This window comes from Pseudopipra pipra, chromosome 13 (assembly GCF_036250125.1).
Source record: "Pseudopipra pipra isolate bDixPip1 chromosome 13, bDixPip1.hap1, whole genome shotgun sequence".
NCBI lineage: Eukaryota > Metazoa > Chordata > Aves > Passeriformes > Pipridae > Pseudopipra > Pseudopipra pipra.
Genome location: NC_087561.1, coordinates 2,160,509 through 2,177,412, shown reverse-complemented (window position 1 = coordinate 2,177,412; position 16,904 = coordinate 2,160,509). Strand labels below are relative to the sequence as shown.

General features: G+C 53.4%; 1 protein-coding gene and 1 long non-coding RNA gene across 2 annotated transcripts in view; one reads left to right on the top strand and one right to left on the bottom strand.

Annotated features, from left to right (window-relative positions):
* GABRE (gamma-aminobutyric acid type A receptor subunit epsilon) overlaps window positions 1–5,077 on the bottom strand; it is a 35,987-nt gene extending 30,910 nt beyond the window's left edge. Inside the window, exon 1 of the mRNA XM_064669609.1 lies at window positions 4,976–5,077. Within this exon, the coding sequence (XP_064525679.1) occupies window positions 4,976–5,031 (56 nt within the window). The 5' untranslated portion in view covers window positions 5,032–5,077. The remainder of the gene's footprint in view (window positions 1–4,975) is intronic.
* On the top strand, window positions 3,560–14,945 carry LOC135421308 (uncharacterized). Its single transcript, XR_010433959.1, has 2 exons — window positions 3,560–4,753; window positions 5,871–14,945. It is a non-coding gene; the product is annotated as an uncharacterized LOC135421308 (long non-coding RNA).
* The last annotated feature ends 1,959 nt before the right edge of the window (window positions 14,946–16,904 follow it).

Sequence of the window (16,904 nt, the reverse complement as noted above, 5' to 3'; positions counted from 1 at the left end):
CCTGTCCCTTCTCTGCTGCCAGCAGCTCCTGCTCCTGGAGCTGCCTGTTAACCCTGAATACCTGAGCTGCTCTGCCTGCTGCTGACACCTGAAGCAGGCTTCCTCTGAGGAAGAAGACAGTGACAAAACAGTGTTTTTGGGGAGCAAGGCATTGACAATAAAAGCATTTCAGGGAAAAGGAGGTCCTAAAACTACCAAGCAGGCAGCATGTATATCTGGCATGCCAGGAACCCAGCCATCTGCCCTGCACAGATCCTCAGAAATTAAAGCCTTATGCAAACTCCTCTGCCTTCAGGCCAAGACCTGCCACAACCCATTGCCTGCCCTCACCAACCCTTCCTCCCCAGCCTTTGGCGTGAGCTCCCATTTAAAGATGTTCCATCTTCCCCATCTTCCAGTTCCAAGCCAGGCAAGGAAAGCTTGTATCCTCCTTTGGACATGATCCACTTAGCAAGAGCTTCTCTCACTGCCTTTCAAATCTGCCCTCTCTAAACCTTTCTCACTCCTCCCTTTTCCTAAAGGAGTTTTCCTAACCGTCTAATTAGATTAGGTCCACATGGTCACCCGGGAAATTCTAACCACCTGCCGCTGCTCTGGGCAGCTCATTCACAAGATTGTCTCCGGAATGACACAGCCATATGTGGGAGAGGATGCCGAGCGATCCCACGCCCGGCACACCCCCCTCCACGTCTGCCATGCCAGCGTGTCACCTGCTCCAGCGCCAGAAAGGCTCTCGCAGCGGGAGCTGCCACTGTGTTGACACTTCCCAGCTGGAGCCTCGCAGCTCCGAGGTGCGATGAGGCACCGCGGATACACATCTCGGATACACATCTCCCTCCAGCGCCTGGGGAGGCACAGCCTGGCAAAGGCACTTGGAGGGGGGAGGAAGCATCAAATTGACATGTTGCGGCCAATTTATCAGATGCTCCTCTTTTGAAGCCCCAGACGAAACGTGCTTTCACAATCACTTTAAAAGTCTTTGCATCTCCCCAGCTTGCAGGCGCCGGGATGCGTCCCCCGACGAGGGCTGGGCTGCGCGCAGCTGGCTGCCTGCCGCCGCACATTAGGTGTTGGTACATCAGCTCCTTGTTTCCTGTCTGATTGCGCTGCACTTTCTAACGATGCTTAAGGAGTGTTAAGCAACGCTGTCAGGATGCGCTTCCCCATCCGAGCAGCGGCAGCGAGGGCTCGCCTGGCTCTCTCTCTGGAGCGCTTCCTCCAAAATGCAGCGGAGCAGAGGATCTCCGAGTCTCCAGCAGTCGCAGGAGGAACAGGGGACCACTCTGCGATCACCCAAAAGCTGCGCGGAGCTGGAGTGTGCGGCTGGCCCCGCTCCTGCGGGAAGCAAAGAGGGAGACGAGCCCACAGCACAGCTCGGGGCAGGGGAAAGCAACGCTGACTGCTCTCCCTTGCTGCCAGTGTTTTGGGTGATGGAGGCTGTCCCTGGCAAAGTGGGAACAGCTACACCAAAACTTTGTGTCACTGGTCCCTTGACCCAGTCAGCCCAGTCACCTGCTGGCACTGAACACTGTGTGTCCCACTGCTCTGCCAAACATGCAGCTCCTCCAAGACATAAGGCTAAAGTAGAGTCCAAAACATCTCTTTTGAGGCTGAACAAGCCCAGGCTGCTTACTCTGCCCTCAGTCTCCTGGCTTCCCCCCATTTAGTATCACTGATTAACATCCTAAGGCTTGGGCTAACATTTCCAGGGAGCCATATCTCTATTACAGATGCAGTGACACTACCAAAAATATGCTTTTTGCTAATGCAGCTAATCCTGGTCGACTAAACCATACTAAGCCATCTTAGCATAAGCAAGCCAGCTTTTTCTGGAGAAAATATACTTTTGCTGTCTGTGCACCCATAGACACACACCAGCCCTTGCTGGTCAACAGTGTGACTCTCCTGCCACTGCCTCCTCCCCAGTCTTTCTTCCTGGTGGCCCCACTTTAAATTGAGACAGGAAGAGTCCAAGATCTGTTGCAGAGGAGAGGTATTAAGGTGGCATGTGCATCCCCCCTCCAGCTGCTAATGGAAATGTCACAGTGCAGACCTGCAGTGATCCCCAGCGTGCTGTGAACACTTGCTGGCCTGGCGGCTCCATCTCCAGGCACAAAGTGACTGGCTTGGTGACAGGGGACAGCCAGTTCTCATATGTCTCTGTGCAGCCAGGAGGAAAGGCAGAGCCATCTTTCCTCACCTCTGCTTATTAAAATGTCAAAACGCCCTCCTCACAGCCCTCCTGTGGGGGCCCTGGGGATGGGACACAGCCAGAGTGTGGGCAGGAGCTGGGCTGGGGGGGTGACAGCAGGGCAGAACTGGGGACCTTGCGAGGAAATCCCTGGTCTGACAGATGCAGTTGGGGCTGTGGCAGCTCCTGCTGGTGCCCAGAGCAGGAGGCTTGCACGGCAGGGAGTTGTCCCCTCGGATGTGCTCACATAAATGGATGGGGTTGGACAACCCTCCTTGGGCAACCCGTGGCGTTACAGCAGGACAGTGCTCTGCATTGCCTCCCCGAGCCTGGTTTACTCCAGCAGACACCTGTTTTGCTGAGGTTTCCCAACACACTCTTGGTCAAAGCCACCTGAAGAGCTGGTGGCTGGCTCCCTACCCCAGTGCCTGAGCTGTCTGACAAGGTTTCCCTTGTCAGGCAGGAGGAGGGGAAGAGCAACATGTGCCATGAGCCCTTGAAGGCACTTCTGCTCCTTGCCTGGTAGGACGGCTGGTGGTGCTTGTCTAGGATGCACACCCACTACTATTTGCAAGCCCTGAGGCAGGAGCCTCCCAGGGAAGATGCAGATCCCAGGGCTGTATCCAGCCCCACTGCAAACACAGCTGAAAGTCTCCCCTGCTCCCGAGGAATAGACAGCAGCAAAATGCAAGAACAACATTTCCCTTGGTTGAAAAGCACTGTGGTCAATTCTAATTACCACATACTAATGTGTCCTTCTAGTCACCCATCCCAATGCCTCCTAGGGTTGTAGGCACAGGGACATTCAGGCAGACTACTCTGAATTAGAAGTGGGCAGAGGATTAAAGGACAGGGGGCTCACTAAACAGCCCCCTACCAAAATTTCACATCTTTGTACCTCTCCTTTTACAGTACATTCCATGAAGCCCCAATGGTCAAGTCTGCACAGTTTAAACCACCTGCCAAGCCCAGGTTTCCTATGGTGTGATGCTGTGCAGGGATCCTGCCTGCAGGGTTCAAAGTTGAGTGCCTTGATCCCAGCCCAGGCAGTGCCCTGGGAAACACTGAATTAGGCTCTGTGCTGGGGGGACTGTCTGGGGAGTGCTGAGTCACCTGGCACAAAGTATCCAGCCTGCTCCAGTGCCAGGAGATGGATCTTGCTGCTTTTACCAGGAGAACATCTCTCACACATAGCACCTGAACCGTGCTCCTCACCCCAGCACCTACCAAAATGTGTAGGGCAGAGGAGATTCACCCTCCACAAACTGCATACAGGAAAAATGCAGTGAATGCAGAACAAGATCCTTGCTCCTTTTCTCCTTCTCTCACAGGATTCCTCTCCCACTCTACCATGCCCCCCCCCCCCCCCCAACATTCACAGCCACTGCTCCTGGCAAAGCAGGGTCCAGGGAAAAGGCAGACATGAGGGACTGGGCAGAAGGGAAGCTGGGCCAGATGTGGGGTGAACCTTCCCGCTCAAGGGTACGTGAATACAGGACTTAATTGCTCCTCCATGTGATCCTGCAGCTTACCACTCACCCTCTCAAAATGCAGGGCTCGTGGCAATGCACTGCAGGGACTGTAGGGCACAGGGACCGGGACCACCATGGATCCATCCCCCTCTCAGCCCTCAAATGCCCCCCAGGACCACCACACTGCCGGGAGGCTTTGTGTCCATGCACAGGAGAGGTTGGGTGTCAGGGCATGAGCTGTGGGGCAGCTCTCGCTGCCCCGACCCTGGGAAGGCCAAGCCCTGGAGGACTGTGGCAGCAATGGAATTTCCGCCTGCACCCAGGGTCGGGAAGCCTTGGCAGAGCAGACCATTAGTAGCAGGATTCATGCTCTCGGTCCCTGACTGCATCTGTAATGGGATTTGATCGGCTTTAAGGCGGCTTATTCTGCCAATTAGCTTCAGCCAGTAAAATCCCTCTTCCCCCAAGCCCTGGGGGTAACAATCTGCTGACAACATGTTCTTTCCCCATCTAGCCATTAAACTCATCAGCAGGGCTAGGAATTGTAAAAAAAAGAAAAAAAACCAGAAAAAAAAGGAAAAAGAAACTTGAAAACCCCTTGTGCGTGGGCCCTTTCATCGCTGTTTACAGAAAAGCGCTACGAACCGCTGGCCCTGGGAGAGAAGTGTCACCTGCCAGCCCCTGCCTCCGCTCTCCTCCTCGCCCAGCGCACGGGGGGCATCGGGGTGGCTCCCGGCCGGCGCCCAGAGCTGGGACCCGCGGCCAACCTGTAGAGCAAGGCAGGAGCCCGCGCTGCCCCCTCCTCCTGCCAGGCTGCAAGCCCTGCGGGGGCTTCGGGGTGCCAGGGGATGGAGCGCAGGGAAGGGGACGCAAGCTCCTTCCCACCCTGCCCGACTGCACGTGGAAATGTCCCGGTGACGGATGGAGGTCTCAGGAGGTGCCGAGCTCCCTCTGGTCCTGCTCTGGACACCCTCAGAAGGGGCTCAGCCCCCGGCAGGATTCAGCCAGCGAGGTGATGGCGGCGTGGAAAACGGGATGCCCTCTCGATTCCGGCATGCCAAGAGGAGCCCGGAGTGCAAAGGACATGCAGGCATTAGGTGCTGTCGCGACCGGACCCGATCCTGCCTCGAGGCCGCCTGGAAGGAACCGCTGGGGGCACGGAGGTGCCCAAACCCCCACTGAAGCCGGAGTGGGGTGGGGGGACACGGGGAGAGGTACCGCGACTCAGCCCTCTCCTCTCCCGTTGCCCCGACGGGTAAACCGAGGCGGGGAGGGGGCGTCCCGGCCGGCGGGGAGGGCGTGGGGGGCTCACCTGGCGCGCAGGACCGGCCCGAGGGCCAGGCAGAGCAGCAGCACCGTCCCGGGCATCTCGGCGAGGCGAGGGGCGGCCCCGGGGGCGGCGGCGGCGGCGGTGCGCCCGCCCGGCGGGGCTCAGCGCGGGGCCGGGCCGGGGGCGGCCGCGGGGCCCCCCCGCTGCCCGATGCGCCGCGCTCCGGCCCCGCCGCCGCCCGCGCGGCCCCGCGCTCCGCGCCCCGCTCCGCGCCGCCGGGCACCGAGGGGAAAGTTGGGCATCTCTTCTCCGGTCCGCGGCGGGGAGGGGCTCGGAGCGGGTCCGACCCCCCCGCGCAGGGGCCGGCCTCCCCCGCACCCCCGGGGCTGGGCGCCGGCGGGGGGGAGCACCGAGAGGCACCCGCGCATCTGCCGGAGCCGCGCTGCCGGGGAGCGAGCACCGTCAGCTGGTGCGAGGAGCGCTCGCTCCCCCTCTGCGTAACAAGGCGTTTGATTTCTCTTAATGCTCGCTTTCTTTCGTCTTCTCTTTTTTTTTTTTTCTTTTTTTTCTCCCGTGCACAACTGTTGGGGTGTTTGTCTAAAAAAAGAAAGAGCGGGTAATTATCGCTAAAATACGCGAGGCGTCAGGCCCCGCTGGGCTGAGCTGCCAGGGAGATGCAGCCGGGGAGAGGGTCCTTTCCCACCTGTTGGGGCTGCTGTCCCGCAAAAACAGCCGGGAGGGTGCGTGGGTAGGAGCTGGGGGGTCGTGAGTGGGCTGTGGGCTTCCAGCCTGTCGCTCTCTGCCTTTACAGTTTGCCAAGCTGCACTCGGGCATTTCTTTTCACTGCCAGCATCCGTTTGGGGTGAGAGCTGATCGGAACAAACTTTGTTAGATTTACATGAGGTACCAATAATTGTCTTTTGTCATGTGGTTATAGGCTGAGTTGCAGGAGATGGTCCCCAGAGGGGCCTGGTCCTGCATCTCCCAGAGGTCTGGCAGCACCCATGACAAATGGGAATTTGGTGCCTGGGAGTGCTCCAGGAGTACCAGTGATCAATAACAGCAGCACAGCTGGGTGGGTTTTCGAGGCTCTCTCCCCTGCTGATTCCTGTCATGATCACCTTTAGCCTTCAAGCATGAGATCTGAGCAGCCCCAAAGCCACAGGAGCCAGCTGCAGGCACCAAGGCTCTGAGATGGCATTTCCCTCTGATGGAGCAACTGCAGATTATGTTTCCTTTACTGCATGCGAAGAAGCCGGCTCTGGGATGGCAGAGTGTACAGGAAGCACATGTCAAAAGAGTAAATAATGAATATCAAAGCAACGGTGAAGGTGGAAAAAGCTCTTTAAGCTTCAAAGCAAACCACTGGATTGCTCCAGAAGTTCTTGAGGGATCCAGATGAAGCTGAAGTTGGGAAAGGTGCAAGAGTAGCTGCAGGGAGGATGTAGCTGTCAAGGATTCTGGTCATGAGCAGATCACAGAAAACCCAGGGGTTCATATCTGTGCTCTCAGCTCCCCCTCAAGACGCAGGATGTGAAGTGGTGTGTGGGGAAATTCACGGGACTGATTTCTTTTGACCACCCCTACAGCTACCTGAGAACTGAGAGGTCTGGGGAGGACTGGCACTCAAGGAGATGGAGATGGTCTGAGCAGTGTTAGGGAATCACGGTGTCCCCTTATGATGCTGTTTTGAGGACACCTTCCAGGCAGGGGTATGCACTAGGACCATCCAAACAGCTGTCCTCCCTGGTCTTCTCCTTCATCTATGGTGGTTTCTTTTTGTGACTGGTACCGAGTCTTTTCCTTGGACCAAGGGTAAGAATGAAGCATGTTGATGGTGCTGGAGGGAAGAGAGAGCACTGCTTTTCAAGCAAGCACATTATTTATCAGCAGCACAGGCTCAGCCAGTGAGAAACCCATTTCAAATTCATGGTGACTTATTTTGACCAGGAAAAACCACCTTGAGCCCACATGCTGAGGAGGACAAAATGTCCTGCACCAGTGTTTTGGGAGGAAGCAGCCCCTTATTTTCCACTTTAAAGAGACATTTGTTTTGAGGTCTACTGTCATGGGATTCCAAACTTAAACAGGAGATGCGATGTTTTATTCAAGATGCTTTTTATCCCTTCTGGTATTTCAGTTTAACCGGCAAACTAATAAAACCTATTATTTACAGAGTCCTCATGAGCCCAGAGCCTGGGGGGCCAAGCTGCCACAGCAAATGAGGGTTTCATCGTGCAGCCCTCACTGCAGGATTTAGCTCTGGAAGACAAGGAGACAATTCCAGCCCTGGCTCAGGATCCCAAACCTTGCGAGGACGGCTGTGCTTTAAGAAGGATGAGCCTGGGCACATCCACAGCCTGTCCAAATCTCCCCGTGCTGTCCCAAAACCCCTCTGCAGGGGTTGTGCTGCCTGCTCCCTCAGCGGGGGGGAGGTGTGTGTGTGTGACTGCAGGCTGGAGCAGCAGGGGAAGGCAGGAGGCAGTTCTTTCCCTGCCTCTTCCCCGTGAAAAGGGCTGGTCACTCCTTGCCTCAGGCAATGCCAAAGACAAGGAGTGTCTCTCTCCAAGGAGACAGTTCTTCTGGGCCACATCAGAGGGAAAACAGATGCAAGTGGAGAAAGGTGTTATCCCAAGGTGTTCAGGAGCTCATTTCTGAGAAAACGCAGGCGTTTGCAAAATCTGCCTCAGACAGATCTCTCTCCAAGTGTGGAGGAGCAGGACTGGGGGACCCCAGGCAGACACAGATCCCACGGAGCTCTACAGGGAGAGGTCAGGCTTGAGAGCACTGCTGGCAGAGCTGGGCACGCCAGGACAAGGAGCTGCCAGGGCGTTCTCAGGCAGCTACTGCCAGGACCATGCAGCAGACAGCTCTGAAGGGCTGCATGGAGGTGAACTTGCCTTCCCCTCCTCCCATCGCTGCTCGTCACAGGTCTGAGGACAGAGCACAGTTAGAGCCGCTGTCCTTGGTGCTCATTCTCCTCCTGATAATGAACTGGGGCTCCAGCTGTCACCTACCCAGCGCATCCTCTGGGAGCAGCGCAGGTTCCAAGGCCAAGGCTTCCCATGGATGTCCTCTCCATGCCCAGAGCTGTGTGCTCTGGCAGAAGGCAGAGGCTGGTAGGGCTGTGAGTCTCCTACAGCAGCATCCCTGAGGCTGAGTGTGCTGACAGACCTGGCATGAGAGTGGGGAAGGACATCTGAGGAGAAGCTGATTGCAGGGTCCCTTTGGGAAACTTGGAGGATGAAAACCCCTGTATAAGCCTTGACCCTTTTCTCCAAGTTGGGGCATGTCCTGCACAGTAGAAACATTTGTTTACCCTATCAGGGCATTTGTTCAACATAACCGAGGTTTTGTCTTTTTCAGGCTCACCAGGCACAGCAGCAGATGCTGCATCTGGGCTCACATGACATCAATAACCACTTCAGCTGGACTCTGCCTTCCCACCTTTCTGGGCAGCGATGATAGATGAAGCAGACAGGACACAGTGTGGTTTTTAGGTGCTGGAGTGAACTTGCAGTGCTGACAGATTAAAAAAATGTGTTTGGAGTCTGAACAAATGTGACGTGTATGTTTTCCAAGGAGAATGAAGGGTGTGGGAGGACAGCCCAGGCCGTAGCAGGAGCTGGTGCAAGGTGTCCCAGAGGGTGACAAGAGCATTGACAGGAGTGGGAACTTTACTTTCATCCTCTGCTGCTACGTCAGGCCTGAAGGAGCATCTGGAGTTCCTTTCACTGTGGACAGTCCCTCTTCAAAATGAGTTGCTTAGTGGAAAGAGATCACCAAATGCTAGGTGATCTGATCCTGTGTGTCAGCATGGCTCCTGCTGTCACCCTGGGGATGGGAAAGGTGCTGTTTCCTGCGCTTTTATGGCTCTGCCTTTCTGAACCCCTCCCCAGCTCAGGGTTGAATGTGTTACATCCCTCCCAGGGATCGAAATGTAAAAAGAGAAAACGCACATGGGAAAGGCTGGGAAAGGGAAGAGAATTGGCAGCATTGGACAAAAAAGGGAAAAATCTCAGCAAACTGAGCACCAGGTGTTTCAATACTTTTTTCAAATAGAATTTGCAGCTATGCCATCCCTGCATCTGACCTTGTATGTCCAGCACAGGGCCGTGAGCTGGTAGTTTAGCCCCCAGAATAACTCCCAGGCAGAACATCATTATTTTAAATTCTGTGCAACTGCTGATACAAACTTTGGGGACATGCAGCTGCAGGAACAGGAGCAGCTGCTTCTCTTCACTGTAGAAATGTGTCTGCTTCTGGATGGAGATACACTAGCTCCTTGTCAACCTGTGCTACAGCAGTTCAGGGTAGGGGAAAAGGAGCCAGGGAGGTCATGGAGGCAACAAAAACTGTCTTTGGGATGCAAACTGTATTTCACAGAGTGATTCCTCCCAGAGTTGCTCAATAGCTGGGAAAAACCTGATCTTAGGGCTCTCCAGAGGACACACTGGGACTGAGAGCAGAGCCAACACATGCAGAAGGTGGTGCTCACCACCAAAACCCCATGGCCAGCAGTGACCCTGCCTGACCCTTTCCGTACTGCAGCCCTGAAGGCAGAGCTGAGGGCACCTCATCCCCTGCTGGTCCCCCTGGTGAGATTTGAGAGGGGGAGAGAGGGAGGCAGATTTGCTTTTTATTGTTAATACCCTCAGGCATTTCCATCCAGGGACGCGGGGATTTCAATGACTTCTCTCTCCGCTGTCTCGGGAATGTTTATACACCAGTAAATAATGGGAACTGCTCATCTGTGGCTGAGTGTAGATGTTCAATTACAGCCATCTCCAGCAGCTGATCCGAGCCCTGCACTCCGCTTTCCCCCTCACCCCAGCGCTGTGGTTTGCCTGGCAGCTTGACATTTTGTCAGCCCGAGGATAACGCAGGACGGTTGACAAGTGGAGAAAACAGTGCAAGAAGCTTTTCCTTCCAGAGCTGAGGCAGAGCACAGGTTCTCCTGTTGCAGGTACCACCTGAGCTGGGGTCACACAAGCTGCGTTTCTTGCTCCCTGTCGTGGGCCTGGCTCTGAAGCTGCAGGAGTGATGCCAGCAGCGAGCCCATTTTCTCGCACCTCTTTACTTCTTGGGATCTATTAGACATTCCCAAGGCCTGTTTAAATTTCCTCCAGTGTGAAGGGCCAGTGTTTCCCCCGGGACATGCTCTTCTCTCCCAAGTCCCTGAGCTCAAGGGACACACTGTAGAGGTTTTTGTTGTGTTTTTTTAGAGAGGCAGTGCTTGGGACTGTGGCACTGCAGCCCATGGTGCCAACCCAGCAGGGCTGCATCAGCAAGAGCTCACCAGGGAGGTGACCAGCTGAGAACAGGCTTGGCACACCTTGATGCATTTTACCCATCCAGCATGTGGGATGCCCAGCACATGCCTGCTCAGGGCAGGGGCAGTGTCTGCTCCTTCCCTGGAGCAGCTTGACAGACTCTCTTCCACCTCTGCCCCAAAGCATCATTCATGCAGGGGAGTGAGACCATCTGATGTGCTGCTATTACCCACTCCCAGATGGGGGAGGCAATGGCACTGCCTCTCCTTCCATGTCCTCTTGGCCCAGGTGGGACACAGGAGCACAGTTAACCCTGAGAGCCTGCCATGGTCATGCCTCCAGAGTGTTGTTCCCGAGTGTATGGCAGAGCAGAGCTGCTCTCCCAGTCCAGACCCTATCCAGCTGTTCTCCACTGCTGGCACTGCCATTTGCACCCTTTCCACCTCCCCACCCTTGTGAGCGTCTGAGATTCTCCTCAGCCCGTGCTCGCAGGAGCACATGGAGAAATGCCAGCACTGCTCTATTCCTTAGCTCTGGATCTCCTGTGAAATACTGACCTAGATCAACCCAGAGCTGCACACGAGCCTGGGCTGTGCTGCTGTGGCTGCCAGGCATGGTGAGCCCCTCTCGGGCACCCCTGCTCTGGGATTTTACTTCCCAACCCAACAGTCCTCACCCCTCATCGTGCAGAAATCCAGACCCCATCCGGCCAACACAGCCAGTGCCATTGTGTCCAGCACCCACCTTGCCTCTCCTCTCTGGTTTTCTCCCCCTCCATCCCAGCCCCTCTGGCTGCCCAAAGCAATCAGTGGCAGCTGAAGTGCAAAGGAGCAGACACCGTGAGCTGCGGCTTTCGCACTCGGTGCCCTCCAGCTCTGCACTCCCAAAGCCATCGGAGCAGAAACGCCTGCACACGTAGTGCCTCTCCAAAAGAGAGATGCTGGCACTAGGGTCTGGTAATTGCCAGCACGTCAGGAATGAGAGATCTTCTCCTAATACTTTCTAAGCTCCAATCTTAATCTTGTTCATTGCTGTTAAGTCTCAGAGAAATCGGGCCGATGCGTTGAAAGGAGGCAAAATAAAAAGATTTGAGAGGAGGCTGAAGTCTCTTCAGAAAACTGAAGGGAAATAATCTTCAAAGGTTCCTGTGAGCCTGCGCTCCCCAGCCTGGAAAAGCAGAACAGATCAACACTGAGCCTTGCTGGAGCTGTTTTTCAGCCTGGTATTTTGTGGGAGGAGACAGAAGAGTTAAGGCTGGAATATTCGAAAGCAGTCACAGGATCTCAGCACCCAGCCCCTGGGACCCCATCCCTGGGATCACTGCTGCCTGGCAGGTTCAGGTCCTCAAGGCAAAGCCCAGTTCTCATTTCCCCATGGGGCTGGGGACAAGCCAGAGCAGCAGCACATGAGGAGCTGGATGGTTTTCCCAGGATGAGGAACCCCAGGAGGGTCTGCAGGCCCTTCTCACCACCCTGCCTGTGAGGGGGATCCAGCCAGGTGGAAAGACCTGCAGAGAAATTACCTGTACTGGGGCGATGGAAGGAGTTGCCTCAGGAAGGGTGTTTGCTGCCCATCATCCCAGGCTCTCATGGCAAGGAGCCAGGGCAGCACAGCACCCTGCTCCCACCACCCTGCCTGGACTGCCTCACCCCTCTGCATCCCATTGCCTTGCACCATCCCTGCAGACAGTGCTGTGCCAGCACCCTCTCATCCTCAGCCAAGGCTCCATGGAGGGATCTTCTCTCTCCTTGCATCTTCCCCTAAGGCCTGGGAGGTTCCTACAGTGGAAGCTGCTTCCAGACTATGGACTTGTCATTGCCGGCTGAGCTGCTGCTGAATCCCTTCCTTGGCTCACAGGTACTTTCAGCCTCCCTGGCAGCCCAAGGCAACACGTGCTGCCATTGGAAAAGGCCCTGCTGGGCAAGGTGCTGCCCTTTCACCTTGCAAAAAATGTGTGTGTGGAGGAGACCACAGGTCATCCAGGGCATGCTCCAAACGCACCCCGTCGTGGCACAGCAAGCACACACAGCTCTGTCCCACGCTCTGCAGAGGGACGTGCCCAGCCCTGGGTGTTTGCAGGAGGGGTTGCAGTGCAGAGATGAAGATAAGCTGAGCCAGATCGTGTCTGTGCAAGCAGAGTGGGATCTGATGAGGGTCCTGTGACCTGGGGGACACTCTGTCTGCAGGCTCTTGGCAGAGCATTGACTCCACGGGCAGCTCTGCCAGCTCCCAGCAAATTTTGCTTTGCAGCAAATTTTGTCTTTGTCATTGCCCGTGTGTCTGGTGGACAGGGGACTCCTGTCTTCTAGGAGGCTGTTAGAAAATGCCTTTCAACTGCAGTCAAATTCACCCCCCTCAAAAAAAAAAAAAAATAAAGAGCAAGCCATAATTACACCCACACAGCTCTCCACATCGTGCTAAGCTTCACCCCCCTTCCCAGAAATGCACCCGCACCTATAGAGTGGATATGTTGATTAAAAGTCCCCCAAAATGAATAGATCAAGAGAAATCTGCCATACCCCTGCAGCAAGGGTGAAGTGCTTTTTAATTAAGGACAAAGAGATGCAAATGTCCTGAATCATCACAAGCAAATAGCAAAATAGCACCTGTCAGAATATTAAAAAACAAGCACTCAGCATTCCCTTGTGATCAGCTTGAAGGAGGCCTTGAGTTAAAAAAAAAAAATTCCACTGAGAGTTGAAAAACGTAATAGACTGGGAGTGAGTGAAGAAAATGGCTCAATATAGACCAGTGGGGATTACTTGGTGGTGATTTTGGCATGTGAATTTGTCAGGGTGGCCACCAGGAGGGTCTGGAGCACCTCTGGCCCCAGCACAGCCTGTGCTGGACCCGCTGGGAGGGTGGGATAAGTGACAAGGAGAACTGCTGACCTGCCCAGCGCCAGCCAAGCTCTGCCCCTCCCAGGTGCGGGTTCCCTGCTGCCACCCTGCAAAGTCCCTCACCATGAGCACTCAAATAACCCCAGTCAGCTGGGAGAACACAACTTAATGCATGCTGAAGTGTTTGCTGGAGGACCAGCCCCAGGGTCTGCTCCAGCGAGGTCCCCTCACCTCTGTCAGACCTGCCCGTGCTGAAGGAGAAAGGATTTAAGTCGTTCTGGGTAATGAAGGTGACAGGCCTGCTGCATTCCTGAGCCCTGTGACAGCACCCCATGAGCTGTTCTCCTTGCTGTGCATTGGGTTGTGAGGCAGCCCAGGAATGAGCAGGAAGGGCTTTGGACGTGTCCAGAGCCTTTATTATTAGGATGGATTACAGGAGAAACTGGTTGGAACGGGCACCTGGATCCTGGTGCTGCTGGGGAGAGCAGGCAGGTGCTCTCAACCTGATCAGGGCAGGCAATTATTTTCCTAGAAGAGAAGGGTTAAACAAGGAGGTTGGGGGAATTCTTTTGCATTTTGGGTGTTTTCATTGCTATTGTTGCTTGCCTTCACCTAAACCCCCGTGTGTTCAGGTTAGAACCCCAAATGTGGGGGGATGTGGTGCTGTGAGGAGCACCCTACACAAACAGCTGCCCCTCTGGTCTCCAGCTGCTGGGCTGCACCTCAAAAAGGTGACCTTGAGCACCACTTGGCTTAATGACACGGCCGAGGCCACTGCTGTCCCCAGGGCTGTACCGGAGCCAGGAGGGACGAGGAGTGGGAAAGGCAATGAAAGGATCAAGTGTTGGGAAGGACAGCGAGAGCCAGCACAGCCCAGAAACAGTGACAAAGGACCAGGACTGTGAAGGGAAGGCAGAGTGAAAGGGAAATGCCTGGAATAATAAGTGACGGACGGATGCCTTTGAAGGGGACTTGGATATCTTGGGTCTCCCGCCTGACCTACTTAAAACTGGCGTAATCTGATGAAGGAGCAACCTCCAGCTCTAAATATAAACTTCTCTCCTCTTTATTTAAATTCCTTCCCTCTGCCACCCAGGGGGAGGGCTGTGGTTGGTAACTGGGTGGAAGGCACTGTGTGTATTCCATAGGTCCTGCAGGAGCGCCCGGGAACCCCAGGAGGGCTGGGCACCTTTCCTGGTGGAAGGGGCTGGTGCAGCAGCAGAGGCACCAGCACAGAGCCCAGAGGGGACAGCACTGGCATCACGTGTTTTTCAAGCAGCCAGTTTATTAACAGGAGCAGAACTGCTCTCCATCAGGCACTGCCCCTAGGGAATGACGGGGTGCACTGCTCCCAGGTAGCCACTCCGGGCACTACCTGCAAGAAAGCTGCACATCACGACCCAGAAGCCAGGGAGCTCTCATTAGCTCCTTGTACACACATGATTTGCAATCAAAGATTTTTCATTTTAAATGAACCACAAATCTGGTGCACAACGGAGTCCTGAGGCAGCAAGATAATTGGCAAATATAGGCAGAATTTGGCAATTAGCTTAAACGAGAAGAAAAACAAACAAAATCACAATCCAAGAAAAAACAGCTGCGACGAGAGCACTTTTTTTCCAACCTGTTTTGAAATAAAATGTTTTGCTTAAGAATGCCAAAATGTTTCATCGATCCATGTTCTAAATTAAGTGTTTCAAGGTTTTCCACTTCAGCACACCGATGTTCATTTAAAACCTGACTTTCTTTAAATAAAAGGGTAGAAAAAGAACCAGTGTTTAGGTTTGAACAACATACTGAGATGACAAGATGAATTTTTTTCATTTTTCCTGTTTCACTGGAAAGCCATATTAAAAAAAATAAAAATAAAATATTTGATTCAATATGAACCAAATTTAATCCATTCCTCACTTTGCTCCAGAGCAATTTCCTTATCTGCAATGTATATTGCAGGACATGCCAGGTCTTCCCATTGCCACGTGGGGAGCAAGGTGGGTTTGGTGGGAATTCCCAGCAGATCAGAGTAAGACTCATAATATTGTTTTATCAAGGGCTTTCGCCAGCCCTTACAGCTCCCTAAGGACATAAAATTTCCAGCTCATAGACTCTGGGACTGAATTAGCTATTCAGGAACCTTCATGTGCTTTATTCAACCTCCTTGCTAAAAGGCAAAAAATGTATGTGGGAATAGGAAGAAAAAACAAATTAAAAAAGTCATTACAGAAAGCCAGCAAGCTGCACATCTCTCAGTGCCACTATCAGGATGAGATGAGTTTTTTCCCTTTGTGGAGATAGGCCCCGTTAATTTTCTTGGCAGGATCTCCCATGGTAAAGCAACAAGGCAAATGTTTGCTTTGACTTTTCAGCACTGTTTGTGAACCCTGTGGAGGGGTAAAAATAAAAAAAATTAAAAAAAATAAAAGGAAAAAAGAGAGAGAGAAATTCTCTTAATCTGAAATGCTCTACACATTAATTTTTGCAAAGCTCAGATTTAGGGTCGAATTCAAACTGACAGAGTCTCCTTGAAGGAGGAGGAGGGGCGAGAGATAATATTGGGTAAAGAGGAGAGAAAGATGAGACAGGCAAAGTGGATTTTTTTAAGCTTGCAGGGAGATACTAAGCTCAATAATCAGACAAGAAAGGCAACGAGCAGCTATCAAAGCAGCAGCCTTTTTAAGAGCTGTACTCATCTGAAAGCAACTCTTAGTTCTTGTGAAAACTGCCGCCTTAACAGCTGTCCCAATTAGAGCCAGCCGGAAATTTCCCAATAAACCCACGGTTTTGTCAGAAAATAATTCACTGAGTCTGAAATGCTCCAAGTTGGCTGAACTTTTGTTGAATGGAAAAGCAGGGCTCCAACTGGGTCCGGAGCTCAGCTGCCAGGTTTGCGCTCCGAGCGGCAGCGCTGACGGAAAAGTCAATTTTGCTGAGCAGCTGCAGGCACCAGGAAGCGCCTGGTTCCCATAATTTATGTTTGGGATTTGGTTGGAGTTGAAGGGAGGGAGGAAAAAAATAAAAAAAAGATAAAAAGGCAACTGAGTTCCTTATAAATTTGAGCTGGAGCCAGCCGAATTTGCTCATGCCACGATCCCATATGCCTGACCCGTTTTAGGATCCTGGCGGCTGGATCTGCGAGGGAGAGAGAAAAAATAAATCAACCCCAGAGTGCTGTGGGGAGGCCAATGCTGGAAGTGGCAGCACTTCTGACGTGTCTCTGCCAGGAGAGATGGCTCATGGCTGCGTGACAATGAGGGCAGCGGGGCTCCCGGGCTCTGTCCCTCCCCTGGTGTGGCCTTAGCAGAGACATCCTGATGCCACCTTCCTTCTCTTTGCTTTATTTTTCGTTTTTCAACCGTAGTAAAAGCAATCGTGTTTTTTTTCAGCTACGTCTTTGAAAACTGATTTATTGCCACGCGATGCATCACCAGATTTACTTTTTTTTCCCAGCTGTTTCACTGCGTCAGAAACTTATTTAAAGAAAGCAAAAGTCAACAAGACTTAGACTAGGAGAGCCTGTGCAACTTTTCTCACGAAGAGAAGTTAGCTACCTCTATTTAAATTATATTAAAAAAGAAAAATTACCAGGCAGGACCATTCAGACTTCTCACAACCACCTTCCAAGGGTCCGTGAGGCTCTGAGGCAGTTGCCAGGGCCAGAGGAGGCCCTGAGTCAAACTGGATCTGTGTTTGCAGGGGGGGAAAAAAAAGCTGTTAATGCTCCTTGTGACTCCTGACCAGCAGGGAAAAGCCTTTCTGTGAGTGGTGATGATTAATTACTAATGATAATTAACCTACAACAACAGTGGCACTCAGAAACTAGAGCAAAGGCACACGTCCCATCATGTGCAGCTCTGAATG